We start from the raw sequence: 18732 nt of genomic DNA, 5'->3' as shown, positions 1-18732 counted from the left end.
ATTTTTTACTGTGCACTGAGGCTTAACATTTATGCAGCTTCAAAACCAAAGTACAGCCTCAAGGGAAGTCTCTCCACTGACAAATTAATACCTTAGAGAACAGAGCTGAATGGTGGCAATGAACTCATTTGTTCCCCAAATAATGAAGAATGACTTTTTCTTTACCACATCTGTGACTGTTGCTATGGTGACCCAGACTTACCTCATTGCTTCTCGGAGAGCTCCTCGCTCACCAAGAGTCGTGTGCTTGATGTCATCAAAATTATTCTCCAGGTTCTCACAATTCTGCAATATATTTAAAAATTGTATTAATTCTCTAAGATCCTGAGAAAAATTATATCTATGCATTTATACAAAAATATAATTGATTATATTGATTATGGACTCATGAAAAATATGCATACCACTTTAATTGGGTAGGATTCATTAAAATTGACAGTTGAATCTGACAGTAACAAAATAAAATATTTTATGATACAACTGTCACAGAAGTCTCATTATCAATTTTTCAAAGTGGATAAACAGAAGAAATAAATTTATAAAAGCAAAACTTCCTAAGTTTGGAGGAATAAAAATTAGTTCTCTAAAATAATCTTAAGTATAGCAAATCCGATTCAAACTCAAAAGAGAAAACCATTAAAGTAAGTTTTAAATCACTGCAAACAGTATACTATAAATATCAAGTTCTAAATAAGTTGACTAAGATGAAGGGATAGAGCACAGATATAATAATGAAAGTTTCAAAATGTTTCAATCAAAATTTTATAATCAGCTTTTTAACAATCTTATGTGTAAAATTTACAAACGTATATATATATTTATGTATTTGAAATTAAATAAGTCCAATTCTTCAAATTAAGTGAAAATCAGATTAGATCAGGTTCTTAGAAGAATTTTAAGATTGAGTAAATATGACATAAGCAGCTTAAATTTCATAAGTGTTTCTATTTTTGGTAAATACTATAGCAATACTAGACTGAATTTTCTACAAGTGTTTTTTAAAATTTTCACAATTTTAAATATAATTATGTATACTTAAAACTCAGTTAATCTGACAGAACCCAAACAGGTTTTGAGGCCACACATTGCTGAAATTATATATATGAATCTTCTGGCACCTTAGATTTCTTAGGGAATTTAGTGGTGTTTCGGTAATAAAATAACTGGATTTAATGTTTTAGTTAATTTTACAAAAAGAATAACTCAATAACAAAATTTAGTATGAATATCTTCTTTCTATTCTTATATAAGTATGTTGAATTTTACAAAATTACAGAAATTTTGTATTAATAATTTCCAACATATAAGAATTAATTGATTTGAAATATATTGGTATATAAACCACTATTTTTAACCTTGATTTTTTTCAGACTAAGTCAAATTAAGGCATAGATCCTTTTAACACACAGCTATATGCTTTTATAATGAAAATCGTTGAAATTACCAAAACGAATCTAAAATAATTAGAATTCTCTATTTTTCAAAAAGTCCTTTTTGGGTGTATACATTAAAAATATCCTCTTTTGTTCTGTCTTGTCTTTTCACATTTTTAGAAGTGTCTTTTCATGAGGAGAACTGCTTATCTGAGATCCAATTTATTATTTTTCTAATTTAAGTATAGTGTTTTTGTGTCCTATTTAAGAAATTTAAAAACATTCTCAAAGTTATAAGTGTTTTGGATTGAGACCATTAAGAAAAATACATATAATTTTTTGTTTGTTTCTTTTTGGTTCTGAAATTCTTCATCACCTTCCTCCTCTTTGTCAATTCTACTGCAATTTTTAACTTTACTTCAGCCTCCACCACTGTAGAGGAACATGTTCATAAAAGAATTAAATAACAAAATTATTGAATGTAAAATGTTTTAAGCTCCTTTCCTAGCATAAACAGCAGGGTTGGAAGATTACTCGACTATCTAGTTTTTCTAGCCACAAAGACAGGAGATAAACACATTCATCGATTCAAAAAAGAGAGAGAAGTCTGTTAGAGATGGCTCACGCCTGTAATCCCAGCACTTTGGGAGGCCAAGGTGGGAGGATCACAAGGTCAAGAGATGGAGAGCATCCTGGTCAACATGGTGAAACCCTGTCTCTACTAAAAATACAAAAACTAGCTGGGCATGGTAATGCACACCTGTAGTCCCAGCTACTTCCGGAGGCTGAGGCAGGAGAATTGCTTGAACCCAGGAGGCAGAGGTTGCAGTGAACCAAGATTGCGTCACTGCACTCCAGCCTGGTGACAGAGTGAGACTCCGTCTCCAAAAAAAAAAAAGAGAGAGAGAGAGGGAGAGAGAAAAAAAAGTGGACACAGAGAGCCTCCAGTAGCCCCACTGAACTCTCTGTGATGTCAGGAATTGAGGCCAGCCAAATTTCTGATTTAGCTGAAATATGGTATTCCAGAGTACTTTCACTTTAATGAGAAGAAGCCTCAACTTTAATAATAAGTTTATCAGGAAGTGGCTAAAATAACATATTCTGCTTTGATGTGGAATGGGAAACCCAAAATGAGTATTAGGTTGACTAACAGAAGAAAGATTGCTCCATGTTTTACACTTCATGTCTTCATAAAGCTTATTATGCCCAACAGAACAATAAAGGAAATAAGTAAGCATTGTAGAATTTAAACAGTTAACTATTACCTTGACTAAAAACACTTCTGTATACAGAAATGAAAATCAAATCTATTTTTTATGCTTTAAGAACAATATATAGGCGTATTAAAGAACAAACACATGATTTGAAATATATTTCAGACAATATTAGGCTCTTGCCATATAGAATAAGTATTTCAACTAACTAACATTCTTACCTGCTCAAACTTCTCCAGAAATAAAAGTAAGCATCAAATATCCACAGAGTAAAGGGCAAACAGATTCACTGTCTTGGTCACCACCAATAACATTTCCCTAACATTAGGGACAACTGTAGGTAAAACTGAGCCAGCGTCCTCCCATCAAAATCTGTTCTCAGCCCAGTTTATATGAGGATGGATGGAAGAAAAACTGTAAATTATTTGTAATCAACAAGTATTAATATGCTATTCATTCTAGGGGATTCTATAGGATTTAGTATAGGACTATCTCAAAATAACGCTTTCAGGAATAACTATGACATAGGCCACTTACTTTACAGGATAGGAAAGTCCACAAAATTCAAAAAAATTATCTTATCTGTGATTGTGGCTTGTGATTTCCACCCTTCAAGTGCCTCCTAATTTCCTTTGACCAATATAATGGCATGAGAAACCTACAACCATCACAGAAGAAGAAAGGAAAAGGCAATGGGTACACAGGGAAAAGTGGACAGAGGGAATGAATGAACAAAGTACTCCTGAGAACAGCAAGCACAAGAACAAAAATAATCAGTGATTAGTAAAAAAAAATAGTGGCACAAAAAGCAGGCCTGCTAGCCTAGACACTGTGGAGCAAGAAAGTGGGAATACACAGGAAAAACGGAAGGTCAAAAAGGTAATAAACAAACATACCATGTGCTATAACAGGCACAGGTTAACCCTAATTAATTAGTAGAAAACTGAAATTTGGAAAATTCATATCAGCAACCATGGTACACATTATAGCTTTAATATATAATGTATAGAGTGTGTGTGTGCGCATGCACGCGTGTGACAGAAAGAGAGAGAGAGTATTAGTTAACCAGTTAATATTGAGTAGTTACTCTGGGGTTAGGTACTTTTATTAGAAACTCTAACCATTTAATCTGCGTGACAACCATATGTATTCCTAATTTACAAATGAGGAAACAACCACAGGGGAGATTAAGATAACTTGCCCAGGGTCATATAGCTAGTAAGGGATAAAGCAGGGATTTGAACCCAAGTAGTCTAGCCTCAGAGCCAGACTCAAACTCCTCAGGAGACTGCTTCTAAAGAGGAAACTGCATAAGTGAATATAACAAAGTTCTGAATAGACCTTCCTCTAGGTGTTGTCAAATTTAAATACTGAGCTGGACGGATAAGAGTTTACTAGTAGAGTCAAATGGAGCAGAAGCTCTTGCAGGATTCTGTTTTATATCTGTCTGGAAGTGCTATACTTTATAATGTAGAAAAATATGGAATCGAATATACACATTTAGGCCAAATTAATACCCATAAATATTTTGCATGCAACAGTCTTTATTTGGGTCTGTGACACCACCGTAACAAATATAATGAGCAATTAAATTCCCAAGTGTTCAGATTTTGGCAGCAATTAAAGTAGAAACTGGAAACTAAGCATCAAAAAGAACTGGTTTTGGTGGCCTTCTGCCAAATGAATCCCCATGGGTTGAGGGAAGGTCTAGAGTTTCAACTGTGATAGATTTCATAGTGTTTTATATTTCATCTGTTTTAAAGATTCTATAAAAGTATAATGAAACAAATAAGTAGAATACCAACAGTCACATGAAAGAAAATGATATACAAGGAGATTTCTGAACACTGAGAAATTTAAATAAGATTCACTGAGCTATCTTTGCTCAATATGCCAAAAAAAATCACAAAATTCAACCAAACATCTACTGATTCTTGATGGAGGTAGAAAGAGGGGAAAAAAAAAAAAAAAAAAAACGCCAGCAAATTACATTATTAAATAAAACAATTCACTGATAAGTCCACAGGACTTAATTTCTGTGGGATTGCATTTTTTATGTTATAATCATGATAACTAAAACTAAGTCGGATCTAAAATTTATATACTAACCTAAATTTAGTAAATTAGGGAACCAATTTTAATAAATGAAAAGTCACGCAGAGTTAATGGCATAGCTATTGGAATTTAAATCTCAGAATTACTAAGTAATAAAGGCTCAAGTTAATGAATTAAGTTTCAATTCAGAAAAAAAATCTTGAAAATCTGCATGTCAGGGATAATACTATGCACAGGGATAAACAAGACAAGACTTTGACTTGCTCACATGTAGTTAGAATACAGACGAGAGAGAAGAAATAATTCTCTTGCAACAAGAGATGAACAAGAGATGACTATGAGTTTTTTACTTATGAATGTGTCTTTGAAATGATTTAAAAATTTCTAGATTAAGACAAAAAATAGGGCGAGGACTGAGGTAATAAAATTGGCTGTAGCCTCAGACCTTACCACGACTGCTTACCAGCTAAGTCCTTAGGCAACTTAATTAACTGAGTTTCCTCATTATGAAATATATTTACCTTCTAGAGTTGTCAGCAAGATTAAATGAGGTAATGCACGTAAATCCCTTAGTACATTGAGCAATGAGGTTTTCAATAGAAGTGGAAAAAGAGGAAAGTATTCATGAACCCCAACTCAATCCTAATGGATCAGATTTTATATGGTGAACTAGAAAATAATATGCATTTTTCATGTTTTCCAGGTGATTTTTATGAATAATAAAGTAAAAGAAATACAGTCTTTATGGAATTTTTTTTTAACTTTTTCATCATAAGACTCCTATGAGGGTATAATGAAAACCATGACCCTTTCCCTTAAAAAATTACATATTCACAAAAATACATATGCACAAGTACACAATATGCTATGCTATATACAATTTCAGTGTGCCAATACAGCCCCTGAAGCCCATCTATGGCCCAATGTCTGTGTACACCAAATTTTAATATCAAGGACGATGATTTCACAATGGAACTAGACAGTTTAGAAATGGAAGTTACAAATATAATTAGTAGTCCAAAAACCTTGTAAAGCAAGGGGTCCAAAAGTTGGCAAATTTCTATTGTTGTTTGATAATAAAGCACCTGAAGTTCAAACATTAAATTACTAATAAAAAATATAATACAAAAGTCAATCCTGTTGCCAAGCTAGAAATGAAAACCAGTCATTCACTCATTCATTCATTCAATATTTATTTGGAACCTAATGGATACTAGATAGTATGCTAATCACTGGAGACACTAAGGTTTAAAAACATTTTTAACTTTTTATTTTCAAAAAAAGTAGCCAATTCAATAGGGCAATTGCTATAAGGTAAATATGCCTCACATCCATGGCCATGTATTAGTGATAATTACAAAATCTCAGCTGGTTGAAAACCTGCAGCATACTACATTTTGAAGGAGTCTCAGGGAATTATCACAAGGAAACCACCACTTTTATGGAGGCAATAATAAAATTCACAAATTTTAAATATGAGGAATATTTAAGTAAAATGGCACACTCCAACACATACTGCTACAATTCTAAAGCAGTTCAGTGTTGGTTAATGTAAAGCTTTTCTTTAGGACATAAAGTAAATTGGGAAAAGGTAATACCAGCACATGCATTTCTCATGTAGTTAGAATTTCCTAAGGTCTAGGTTCCTCTAAAAAGAATGAGTCAATTAGGTGAACTTACTCTTCCAGGAAAATGTTATATCTTAATTTTGGCACTCAACAAAAAGTCTCAAAACTAGTCCTGCTGGCGTTCTTTACAAGTAATAAATAATTACTATATTCAAATTTTGTAAAAATTCTAGATGAACATTCTAGTATCAATATATGATTTCCAGTTTTAATCAAGAGATTCATATTTCAATAGATAATTGCTTTTCCCTTTGGTGTGTCTTAACTATTCTAATCCTTTCAGGGAACATTAAGAGGTAATCATATTTAGCTAATGTCATTTCACTAATTGTGGCCAGCTTACAATCAGGCCCTGTCTAGCAGAATCTTATATGAGTCACAGTGAAATACAATATAACGCAGTTAGAGAGGTAGGAGCTCTGCAAAGAGAAAATTTGTTTTTGAGTTTCATCTCTGCTACTAAACAGCTTATGTGTTCTTAAGAAAATGCTAAACAACTCAATCTGCAAATAGTCCTTCATAAAATGAATGTATCAGTGAAGATGATGAAAGTAATATTACCCACTCAAAGTGTTACTGTAAAGATGAAACAAAATTAAATCATGCATGTGAAAATATACACATTGTTCAAATATTATTAAATATTTTTTTAAAATAGAATTAATCTCATTTCTACCTTCATAGTCTGAAAGTATGTTAATTATATTAGAAATATTCTTAAGATTTCATCTCTCCTACAGGGAAAGAAGTAAGATTTTAATACTTTTTTTGAGATAAATAAAAATAAAAAGTTTAGCTACACTATCCTACTTGTGATAATTAATTCCTATATCTATGAGAGGTCAAGAAAATTCAGGATAAAATATTTGCTTTTTAATCATAATTTCATATTTAAAATTACAATGCATTTGTATAATGTATGGTTATATTCTTATTGAGTCTCATATGGTTTACATGATAATCAAATGAAACACAGTATCATTATTTCAACATATGTTGTGGGGTTCTATGTCCCAGGTACTGCCAACCACAAACTATTATACAAATATTGATATTTACTATTTTGGAAGCCATTATAATTTACTTATTCACTTAATCTTGACAAGAAGGAAGGCTTTCCAAGAGCAATTTATAAAATGAAAATCTACTATTTCAACCAGGGAAGCCTGATCACCTTCAAGCTCTCAACAATTTGACCAATCTCCACTAAATTAATTACCACCACAGGGAAACCACAGCTACACAATTGCTCTCTAGAATATTATACCTAGCAGGATAAAAAATTTAATGTAATCTAGAGGCTTTAAACTTAAAACAATCCCTTGTTCTTCATAGAGTTTTCGCTGAAGCATCTGGCAATCCCTGCTAGACTAAGTGGTGTCTAAGCAAGCAAAGAAAACTTTGGTATCTGGGGTGGGGTGGGGTGGCAAAATCAAATATTCCACTATGACTACTTAAACATAGATATTCCTCTATGTCTCAATTTTGGATGGTTAAGTTTTTCATCTATGTTTTTAGGACTATCACTCACTTAAGAACGTCAAGCAAATGTCTCACTCAATCTAATGAGTCTGTTCACACATTTGTTGATAACACAGAAAACATATTATTCTTAGTCTTTGGAAATCAATTTTTAATGTAGGCTTAATTTAGTTAAAATGTGCAAAAGTCTATTTAGATGGTATGGCTGTGTAATACAATGCGTGATATACTAAAACAATATCACACAGTGTGTGTAAGATGTAAAGTTAGATGCCAGGTAAACTCACAGATGTAAACAGTCTTTTCTCTAGTACACACTTAGAAGGATCACTTATTTTAAAAATCTGTTCTTTTAAAAACAATTAACATCTGAATATGTATTACCTCAGGCTATCTCAATTCTCTGTTTGGAATAAAACCCTTGAGATCACAATGGAGTGAGTCAGTTCAAACAGAAACAAGGAATTTAGTAGATTGAAGCTCTAAAAATTAACAATCTTTGATGTATCACAAATTATAAATGTACATTACAAGAAAAATATGCAAAACAATTTAACATGTCTCAATAAATAGTACATAAATTGATAAACTGATTTCTATTTACAATTTAAAAATATGCCTAAGATTTCCTTATACTGTACACAGTTAGGGAATGCTTGGTAGTAGATAGATATCAGACAAAAAACCTAAAATAGTATTTCTGATCATTTATCTTTAAAAGCACATGTGTGCATTTTAATACGTGAGGAAAGATTAATAGAACCATTTAAGTTATTGTGTTAAGTTAAAATTCAGAGAAGCAATCATTTTTAAGTCACAAAAGATAAAGCCTTCTAATATCCTTCTGGTTTTAGAGGAATAAAGGCTTTTACTTGACAGTTACTTACATGAATTTGTATCAAAAAGAGAATTTGGCAGAGACTTCTAAATTCATAACAATTGTCTATTAGTCTGTTTTTAATAATTTTTCTTTGGCATGTAATCCTCTTTAATTAGATTCCACTCTCTGTTGTTTCAAGACTCCATAAACGGGTGTCTTATGTACCAGCTGCTAAAGCAGGAGTTACTGTCTAAATGATATTCACAATGAGTATTTAGAAGGTTTACAATTATACCCTTGCTAATAAATTGTGCTATTTTCCCCAACAATTTTAAGTGCTAATCTTCAGAAGGCATTTTAAAATTAGCTAAAATTCTGTCAAGAGATTTACAAAAATTGTTAGCATGAAGATAATTATGTCACAGTCCTTGGACTCCATCTCTGATTGTGTGCATAAATCAGAAAATGTCAGCTGTGTTTTCCCTTAATAATTATCCTTGCAGCAATATATTATAGTCTAAACTCCTATTATAATTTTTGTTTCTGGTTTCTAAAACACCAGACAGTTATTTCAAAAGTTTGGAACTGAAAAAATAATTCATATTTCCCAGAATAAGAAGTGATTATCAGTTCTAAAATTGTAAGTATTAGCAATAAGTAGATCAATATGGAAGAGATAAATTCTGTTTTCATAAACTCTCCATCCTAAAAAAACAAATGCTTGAATGTGATGATGATTTTTTAAAATATTAATTCGGTAAAAATCTAGCATAGCAGATGGTAGGCAAACAGAAGCAGGGATCCGAACAGAATTCTGAGGCCCACCCTTTTTTTTTTTTTAATTTCAGCAGCATAGACATGTGAAACACAGGTATCTGAAATATTTATCAAGTTGCTTATCATCTGTTACTATCCATTTTTCTGTATTTCTTATTAAGTATATAACATTTTGACCTTCATTTTAGAAGACATAAAAAAATAATTTTCTCACTTTCATCCAAATATCAAAAATTACAGGTATGTTTTGCTTTGTCTCTGGTTGAACAGACTACACCAGAGATATAATTTTTCTATAAGCTCAGTAATCCTGTTAAAAACAAGTCTCAGATAGTGGTCTTTACAATAAATTAGCTAAGCATTTTGTTTAGTATGTTTCTCTTACTATCAAGCATTTCAGAATTGGTAAAGATTAAAAATCCAGTTATCTAAATACTTTCATGCCGTAACATTTGAAACTCAGGTTTATTATATAAACCATATAAATCCAAATATAATAGTAACAGTATGTGGCTCAGAGTTGTGGGTAGTCAAAGACAAATGAAAAACAGAATATATTTTCCTACAACATTAGGTTCACAAAAACTGTTTTGGAAAAAGGTTTTAAAATTTTTCTCATCAACTATAATCACCAGAGTCAGATTTTCTAAGTTATTCAGTATTGTATTCTTTCCAATTGTCTGTTTCCTCAGAGTGGAAACAGTTATGTTACTCAAAAATAATAGAACTTGACTATTACTACTGAAATTAATATTATGAACTTTGCAATCACATCAAATGAACAGGACCAATGCTACAATAACAAGGATGATAAGAACTAGAATCAGTGATTTCTGCAGATCTTCATCAATCAATTTTTTGAAAAGTAAGTTTACAGCCTTAAAAATCAGACATCTTTACACCTTCGTTAAACCAACCAGCAAACAAAACTTTCTCCTACAAAATACATCCACTTCTTTCCACAACCACTTCCTTTAAAAACTATTGTAGTAATAAACACACTATTAAGCTTCCTACTTTTCACAATATATTCCCCAATTTAAAACCCATGTTTAAAATTCTGCATATGGTAAATGGTTTAATTTTTTAACTTCAAATGTTAGTATGTTCAATTACAAAAGTAATGCATGTCCTTCTGTAAAAAAATTAATACTAAATTATATAACAATAATTTTCTGTCTCCAACCTAACATCTAATTCTACTTCACAGGGCTAGATTACTGCCTTTCTATAGTCTTTCATGCTCACACAACATGTTCTATGTTGTAGTTTTTTGTGTGGGGTATGTGTGTATGGGGTCCATTGACTTAAAAAAAAATCAGTCAGCAATTTTTTTTTGTTTTTTTTGCATATGACAAATAGGTGGACCTACCACCAGGTCAATAAATACATCCATAAAATTCCAAAAACTCCTTAATATTCCATATTTAACTTAATTTTCTTAATGATAGAAATGTAGTGTTTTTTTTTTTTGCCCTAGCATTTTGCTGTTACGAACAATGCTATAATATATTCTTGTAAGTGTGTGATGGTGACTTCTCTTATTGGGGGATATATTCTTTATAGTGAAAATGACAGGATCTTTTAAAAAACATTTTAATATACATTACTAGACAACTCACCACAAGTTTGTAGTAATTCACAATTCACTAGCAATGTATAAAAGTGCTTAATATCCTGAAACTTTGCCAGTGGTAGATATTATTATCTCCAACATAAAGCCAATTTGAGACTGAAAATCATTTTATAATTCTCTGACTACTAATGAGGTGGAGCATCTTTTCATGTATTAATCGGCTATTTACATTTTATTTTTAAATACTGCTTATTCATATCCTTTGCCATTTTTTTTGTCATTTATGTTATAAATATATTCTCAATAATTTTTATTTCACTTATGTAGGATAACTTTGGCCATACAATAATTTGTTGTTTCTCTTTAAAGGATATTAAGAATAACAAAAAAATAACATAAGCTAAAGTGGATTTTTAGAGGAAAATATATAGCATCAAAAGTATAAATTAGGAGACAACAATAAAGTACTGAAAATTATAAAGTATTTTTTAAAATGCATGACAAAAAAAAAAAAAAAGCCAGAACACCCTCTCCCTTGTTCAATGAAATAGGAGTATTTTTTAAGCCCAATGCTGTAATATTTTGGTTGAATCTGCTTTGGGCCAAAGAGAGCATTCAAGCAGAAAATAGAATTGTTATTCATCTATGCTTAACCATAAAATTTAACACATTCAAATAATTTCTGAATAACTGGTTGAAAATGGAGGTTAATCAGACACTGTGTTTTTCTGGGATTAAAACATGAATATCAACAATTTTCCTTATTTTTTTTGCCACATTCACCATTTCATCACATTATTTTTTATGATGTGTTCATTTCCCAAATATTTAAAGTTAACATATGTGAAGAAAATTTCAGTAGGTAAGTTGTTTCACTAATTTATTTTTAATCATTAAATAAATATATTAATTGGAAAAATGAATGGATTTATGTGCACAAATATGTGAGATACATGAAAGGCAGAAGTATAAGGGGATTTCACTGCCTCTCAGCCTGGCTACTTTCCAAATTCCAGAAGCAATAGCCTCACTCTCAAATTATACTTTGTCTCCAAGACTTTATTTTTTCTCAATAGGTTTATTTCAGTGATAAAACAGTTGAATTATATATATTTTAATGTTTGACATTTTCATAATTATGTCTTTCAGTTCATTTTAATCAAATGGTCATGAAAGTGGATAGTTTGCTCTTCTGACCTTCACTGGAGAAAAGTGTAGATATAAGAACTTTTCTCCATGAAGAAAAAATGATGCTCTATCAGAGGTTAAAAACTACAAGTAAAACAATTTAAGTTCATTGCTCACCCTAACAGAGAGATATGCACATTTGGTCCATTTAAGTATTCTTACAACTTTGAGCATGATTCATTAAAAAACAAATTGCAAAGAAACAGTATATTTATGGTACATGACCAAAATGCTGCAATGAAAATGAAATTTGAAAATTGAATGAGGAGAGTTGATTATGTAGATTGCAAAGCTCAGATAATTTACATGTGATGAAAATTACAGTATCAGTTTTAAAATTAATGGCATTATCACTCATCATTATTCCCTGAACTGATCCTTTTATGAGATTATCACAGAGACAAGAGATTGACCAAAAGATTAGTGACCCTTTCATCTCATCATAATCCACAAGTGGCTTAACTTATCATCAAAAAATATACTTATCAAAATTTCTATCAACACAGCCTGGAAATACTGCACTGTACTGCTTCTTTGACTCAATTCTGAGTATCTCTTACTAGTGATTATGTTGACATATTTTACAAGCAGTGAAAAAGGAAACTGATGGCATCTCTCCTCACATTACTGTATGCAATCTTCAATGCTATGATAGCTCAAGAATAATAATCACCTCATTGTTTAAATGAATATCCGACATAAGTATTTAATTTAAACCAGTTTCCTGAACCTGACAGGATCACAGAAACAGTATCTCACCAATTTACCCAAAAGGAGTAGTAGGGGGAAAAGAAGTTTGTTTCCAGGTATGGAAAATTCAAATATCATTTTAATGTCAAAATGAACAAATCTTACAGGAATCTAACATACTGAATATTACGTTTATTTATTTTGTGTATTTATTTTCATTATTAATTTTATCAAAATAGAACACAATCTCTACAAGACAAGAAATTTTCCTGTATTTTGTTCACTACTGTATCACAGGAGCTTCAACAGTGTCTGACCCACACTAGAAGTTCAATGAATAAATAAAAAATATATTATATGTAGAATACAACATTTGCATTCTTATTAAAATTAAACAAAGACTTCATAGATATTGTCTTTTGTGGGCTAAAGGCCTAGGTCTTCTCTAATATTCAGAAGCTTCTTTTTTACTGTTAGTGAAATTTCACTGGAAAATTTGACATGTAGTGCCTTTTTGATAAAATTCTTAAAATCTGGCTTCACAGGGAAAGATGTTAAATATATTTTAATTTTATTCTTAATCAACATTGGCAATATATAAAATAATATTTTTATTAAACATATTAAATATTTCAATTTGAACTCAATGGTTATATTGTTATCCTTGTTATAATAATTAAATATTGGCTACAATCATTAGTAGAATAATAAGTATAATAAAATTCAATTGTCAGTGCATATGTTAATAAAGATAAAAATATTCTTCTAGAGCTTAATTTTGAAATTGACTTTTTATTTTTTGGAAGGAGTCTTGTTCTGTGCCAGGCTGGAGTGCAGTGGCATGATATCAGCTCACTGCAACCTCTACCTCCTAGGTTCAAGCAATTCTCGTGCCTCAGCCTCCCAAGTAGCTAGGATTACAAGCATGAGCCACCACACCCAGTTAATTTTTGCATTTTCAGTAGACACGGGGTTTTACCATATTGGTAGGATGGTCTCAATCTACTGACCTTGTGATCCACCCACCTTGGCCTCCCAAAGTGCTGGGATTACAGATGTGAGCCACCACGCCCAGCCTTGAAATTGACTTTTTAAAGGAAAATCATACTAGGTGGCAATTCAAGTTGATTTTCTCTCTCATTAATATATATTTATTTCTATCAGAAGGTATTATAATATAACTGAATAATCCAAATATTTTAATGCTTTCTACAATGCATACAGGAACTTACATTGCATAATGATTCTACTAAATGCAACTATTAATACCTTTTACTCTTTTACTGATTTTATTATTATAACTAACGTCATGTTATTATTTTAAATAGCTTACAGGTTGACTAGTTCTACAAAGATCTCAGCCTTCTATTCACTGACACATTGCTGAAATCATTAAACTGGAAGGGGCTTTAAGAATCCAATAAATGTTTGTTAAAGTGAATTGACACTAGTGCCCATTTATAAAGTTATGAAGAGAAAATCTATATTGTTTAAAAGATCTCCAAAAAACAAAATTCACAACCTTTCAAGGAATTAAAATCTTCATCTTACTATATTCTTTAGTTCTCATCTAAAGCACTTGTGCTTCCCATCCTCTTGTTCTGCACTCAGTGGAGATGTTCAATAAATATTTGTTAAATCCCATCCTCTTGTTCTATACTCACTGGAGATGGAAAACAGCTAGTCCTCTTTCTCTTATAAGAACCCTTCATCCTTAAAGACTGTTATTAACTCCCCACTCTTCTAGTCTCAAGCCTGAACAATCCAATCCTTTAGCATTGCTTCATCATTTTGACTTGTCTTAAGTCTCAATTTATACAGATGCCTATCTCAGAAAACCTATTCAGGGTCTCAACTTCCCTTATTACTAATGGAGCTTAAAACTGGAAAAGTCACCCTATGCATTTAACCAGTTTTTACCATAATCAACAAAGTAATGCTTTACAGCTTCTCACTATGGCAATAACTCCCCACTACACCTCTCAATCTATATGTTCTTATGAATATAAATAACACTTCAACTCACTAGAACATTCATATTTAGTAGAAGAGGCTATTTTACCTCATAGCAAATAATATATTTCTCTTCAGTATAGTCAACAGGATTTTATCTTAATTTTCCTTAGCATAATCTGATTGTCTGGCCCAAAGTCATCATTTCTATGGAGCCTTCTGAACAATCCACAGTGAACATTATAATACTGGCTGTGTGAGAACTTTTATTTTCCTAGATAAGTTGGAAATGTGAACTTGATTTTTTCTTCAACACTTACTTGAGCATACAATCAGACTGAGCTTGTTTGGTGGAATAACTAGATTAAATGATAGTCATGTTTCTTCCCATAAGAAGTCAAATGTTCATTAATTGAGAGAGCAATTCTCTAAATTAAACCCTCCATAATTATTTTCATATGTACATCATTTGTATAAATTTGATCTGTATGAATTTCCTAGAAAAAAAATTTTAAATACTTTTAGAGTTTATTCTAAATATTCTAGCCCTCTGCCCTCATAAGCTTACATTTTAATAAATGGGGAGAGATGATACAGATACATACTTAAAATACCTTTTTTAAAATACAAAAATCATACATACTTCAAACATCTACATTTAACACCATGTGATAGCCTCAGATACTATCAGAGTATATCAGATAGTGTTAAACACTACAGGGAAAGAAATGAGAGTAAAATGATAGGGAAATAAGGATCTAGTACAAACAGGGTTATCGGGAAAGGCATTTTCAAGATTTAACAAAGGGAAAGTAACTGCAAAGACCCTAAGATGCCTATGAACTTGGAAAGTAAGAGAGCCAATATGCCTAAAATATGATAAAAAGGTACATAATGGTACAAGGTAATATAGGAGACAGGGTCCAGATTACATAGAATCTTGCTAAACCACTGTGATACTGTAATATAATAAAAAATACATATTTTGGTTTTCATCCTTGTTTTCTGGCACACAGCTCCTATGAACTTTGGAATCTCAGAAGTGTCGTTTTGTATGCTAATGAAATGACTGATGCCTGGAGGCTCCTGTACAGCTTCAGAATGGAGTCTGGTTGCCAGCCAATCAACCATGTGATTAAAGAGTTGGAATTTTTAGCCTCATCCCCTATCCCAGGAGAAGAAAGAGGGGCTGAAGTTAGAGTTCAAGAATGATCAAAAATTTGATTGATGATGCCTTCATAATGAAACCCTTATAAAAATAAAACAAAGGGGTTCACAGAGCTTTGAGTCAGTGAACATGTGGAGGTGCTGGTAATGACAGCAGTGGTCCATCCATAGTTGCCACTGTGAAGATGCCAGCTGTAGTTGAGAAGGTATGGCTGGAGGAGGTATGGCCAGCACTACATGCTCCATATGGCCAGTGGGAGCTGAGAACAGGTGGGAGCCCATTCCCTTCTGAGTTTGCAGGGTGGGAGCCCTGCCCTCTCTGGTGCAGCTAAAGCCACCCAGCTGTGGCTCCAGATCCAGGCAATCCTGTTCTCTCAGGGGCCTGGGAAACCCTCCACTGCCCCGGAAGGCTCAGAAGGGCCTCCTCCCACTACCTGGCCTCTCCCTACTCCCAGCACCTGCTCTGATTTTGGAGCAAAGTTGTCGCTGAGCCCGGGTGCTGTCACAACCTGGCTGGGTGTGCACACATTTGGAGCAGGGCTGACAGGACAGCTGCCTCCTGCCTAGGCCCCCTCTGGACTTTGGGCATTCATGAACAAGAGAGGAAGGCAAGGGGGGCTGGGGGGGTTGGCATGGGCCTGCAGGCACTCCTTGGCACAAACAGCCTGGGCACTGTGGATGACAGCAGTAGGCAGACAGGCTGCCAGGGACAGCCTGAAGCATTGGGGCTGGTCTGTCAGTTCCAGGTGGAGTTGCTGGAGTGAGAACTTACAGTGCTTTTTCTAGACATGCCCATGGCCAACTATGGACCAATCAGCACATGCTTACTCCCTTCTGAAGCCCATAAAAACCGTAGACTCAGCCAGACTCAGAGATGTCAGGACAACCAGCTGTGGGAAGAAGCTACCCGGTTTGGGTCTCTACCACTAGTTGGGACGACCCGGCTGCAGAAAGAAGCTACTCACTCCAGGTCTCCTCTCTGCTGAGAGCTGGACAGTCATTTGGACGACCTGCCTGCAGAAAGGAGCTATCCACTGTGGGTCTCCTGAGAGCTGCTCTGTCACTTAATGAAGTTCCTCTCTGTCTTGCTCTCCCTCCAATAGTCCACATACCTCATTCTTCCTGGATGTGGGACAAGAACTCAGTACCCAGCAAATGATGGGATTGAAAGAGCAGTAACACAAACAGGGCTGAAACGGAACCCCCTCACCACTTGCCCTGTTGTGGGAGATGAAAAAGAGAGAAGAGCTGTGGCCCTTCAGGAAACCCAGTTCTAGGGCCTCCCTGAGCCAAGGCTGTCACACTTACTTTGAGGGTCTATGGTTCCTGACGTTTCCAAGATTCTGGGCATCACCACACTCCCTTCATCCACGTGTGGGTGAATACAGTGAAAGCTTTGTGTAGTACATCTGGTCCAGCTGCAGCCTCACATGGAGCTGGGACTTGTGCCAGTGCCTGGAGCTGCCTGCCCTGCTGCAGCAGCCACCATGCATGACTGTGCGCCATGGCTGGATCCCACATTCACTCATTCACATACCCCTTGCCATTCCATGCCTGGCTTGCCCTTGGCAAGTGTGGGATCTAGAGTGGTGGTGCAAGCCAAGAACAGCCTGCTGGGCCGAGGTGGTAGAACACGCCCAGTGGGCATGAGCAATACTCAGGCAGAAGGCACTGTCGGTCACCAAGGTTACTAGCTGGAGAAGTGATACCTCAAGGATCATGCAACACTGGGATGGTGGCATAACCAAGAGAGGACATAGAAGCTCCATGTTTTTTTTCCCCATACCTTGTTCTATGTATCTCTTCAATTTGGCTGTTCCTATGTTGCATCCCTTTATTTTCAAAAACTAGGAATCTAATAAACTTTTGTCCTGAGTTCTCTGAGCCAATCTAGCAAATGATTGAACCCAAGGAGGGTGATGTTACAACATCAGATTTATAGATAGTTGTTCAGAGACACAAGAGACAGCCTGGACTTGTATCTGGCATCTGACTTAGGGGAAGTCTTATGGGACTGAGCCCATAATCCGCAGGATCTGATGCTAAATCCAGGTAGATAGTGTCAGAATTAAGTTCCAGAACACCCAATTGGTGTCCTCAGAGAACTGGAGAATTACTTGGTGTGGGAAACCTCACACATCTGGTATTAGAAGTGAAGTACTGAGATAGGTATGAATATAAAGAAGAAACAATATTTGTTCATTTGTTCAATTATGATAAAGTTTGCATTTATTGAAATTACAATAGTCTTTACAAGGAAATAGTTATGTAGCATTATTATCTTAAAATCACAGGAAAAAAATCACATCATATTTTCTCTGCTACTTTTTAATGACTATTCTTTGTTCACCTATTTTTGACTTCTCAAAATATCAAACTAATAAAACATTAGTTCATCATATGTTTTGATAACTGAAATATTCAATAAGAAGTACAGATTATCAAAGAAACAGGACTTTTCAGTTGTAAAATTAAAAACAATAAAGTGGAAGAGGGATGGCTGCCCAGCTATCATTTTTAGCTATTTACCTTGAAATCATACTTACACTTTGGAATTCTTATCTAAGAATCAGTCTTATGTTTCCAACTGACTGCCATGAATTTAGAACTGGACTATGTGAATTTAGAACTGGACATGGAGTTTATATTTTTCCTCAAAATAAGTATCTTTCTCTCAGGTATCACAAAATACTTTTGGAATACAGTGACTGCTAAAAAAAAAGAATATAATCTCTACAAAAACATGTCAAAGGCTGGGCACAGTGGCTCACGCCTATAATCCCAGCACTTTGGGAGGCAGAGGCGGGTG

At 33.8% G+C, this 18732-nt stretch overlaps 1 protein-coding gene across 3 annotated transcripts in view; it reads right to left on the bottom strand.

Annotated features, from left to right (window-relative positions):
- DPYD (dihydropyrimidine dehydrogenase) overlaps positions 1–18732 on the bottom strand; it is an 865822-nt gene that overhangs the window by 768638 nt on the left and 78452 nt on the right. For all 3 annotated transcript variants that reach the window (XM_012458470.2, XM_012458472.2, XM_012458471.2), the window contains one exon: positions 203–285. In XM_012458470.2, the coding sequence (XP_012313893.2) occupies positions 203–285 (83 nt within the window). The remainder of the gene's footprint in view (positions 1–202; positions 286–18732) is intronic.

This window comes from Aotus nancymaae, unplaced genomic scaffold (assembly GCF_030222135.1).
Source record: "Aotus nancymaae isolate 86718 unplaced genomic scaffold, 86718_ANA_hifiasm-v0.15.2.pri h1tg000103l, whole genome shotgun sequence".
In the NCBI taxonomy this organism is placed as follows: Eukaryota; Metazoa; Chordata; class Mammalia; order Primates; family Aotidae; genus Aotus; species Aotus nancymaae.
This window is presented reverse-complemented; position numbering and strand designations above follow the sequence as displayed.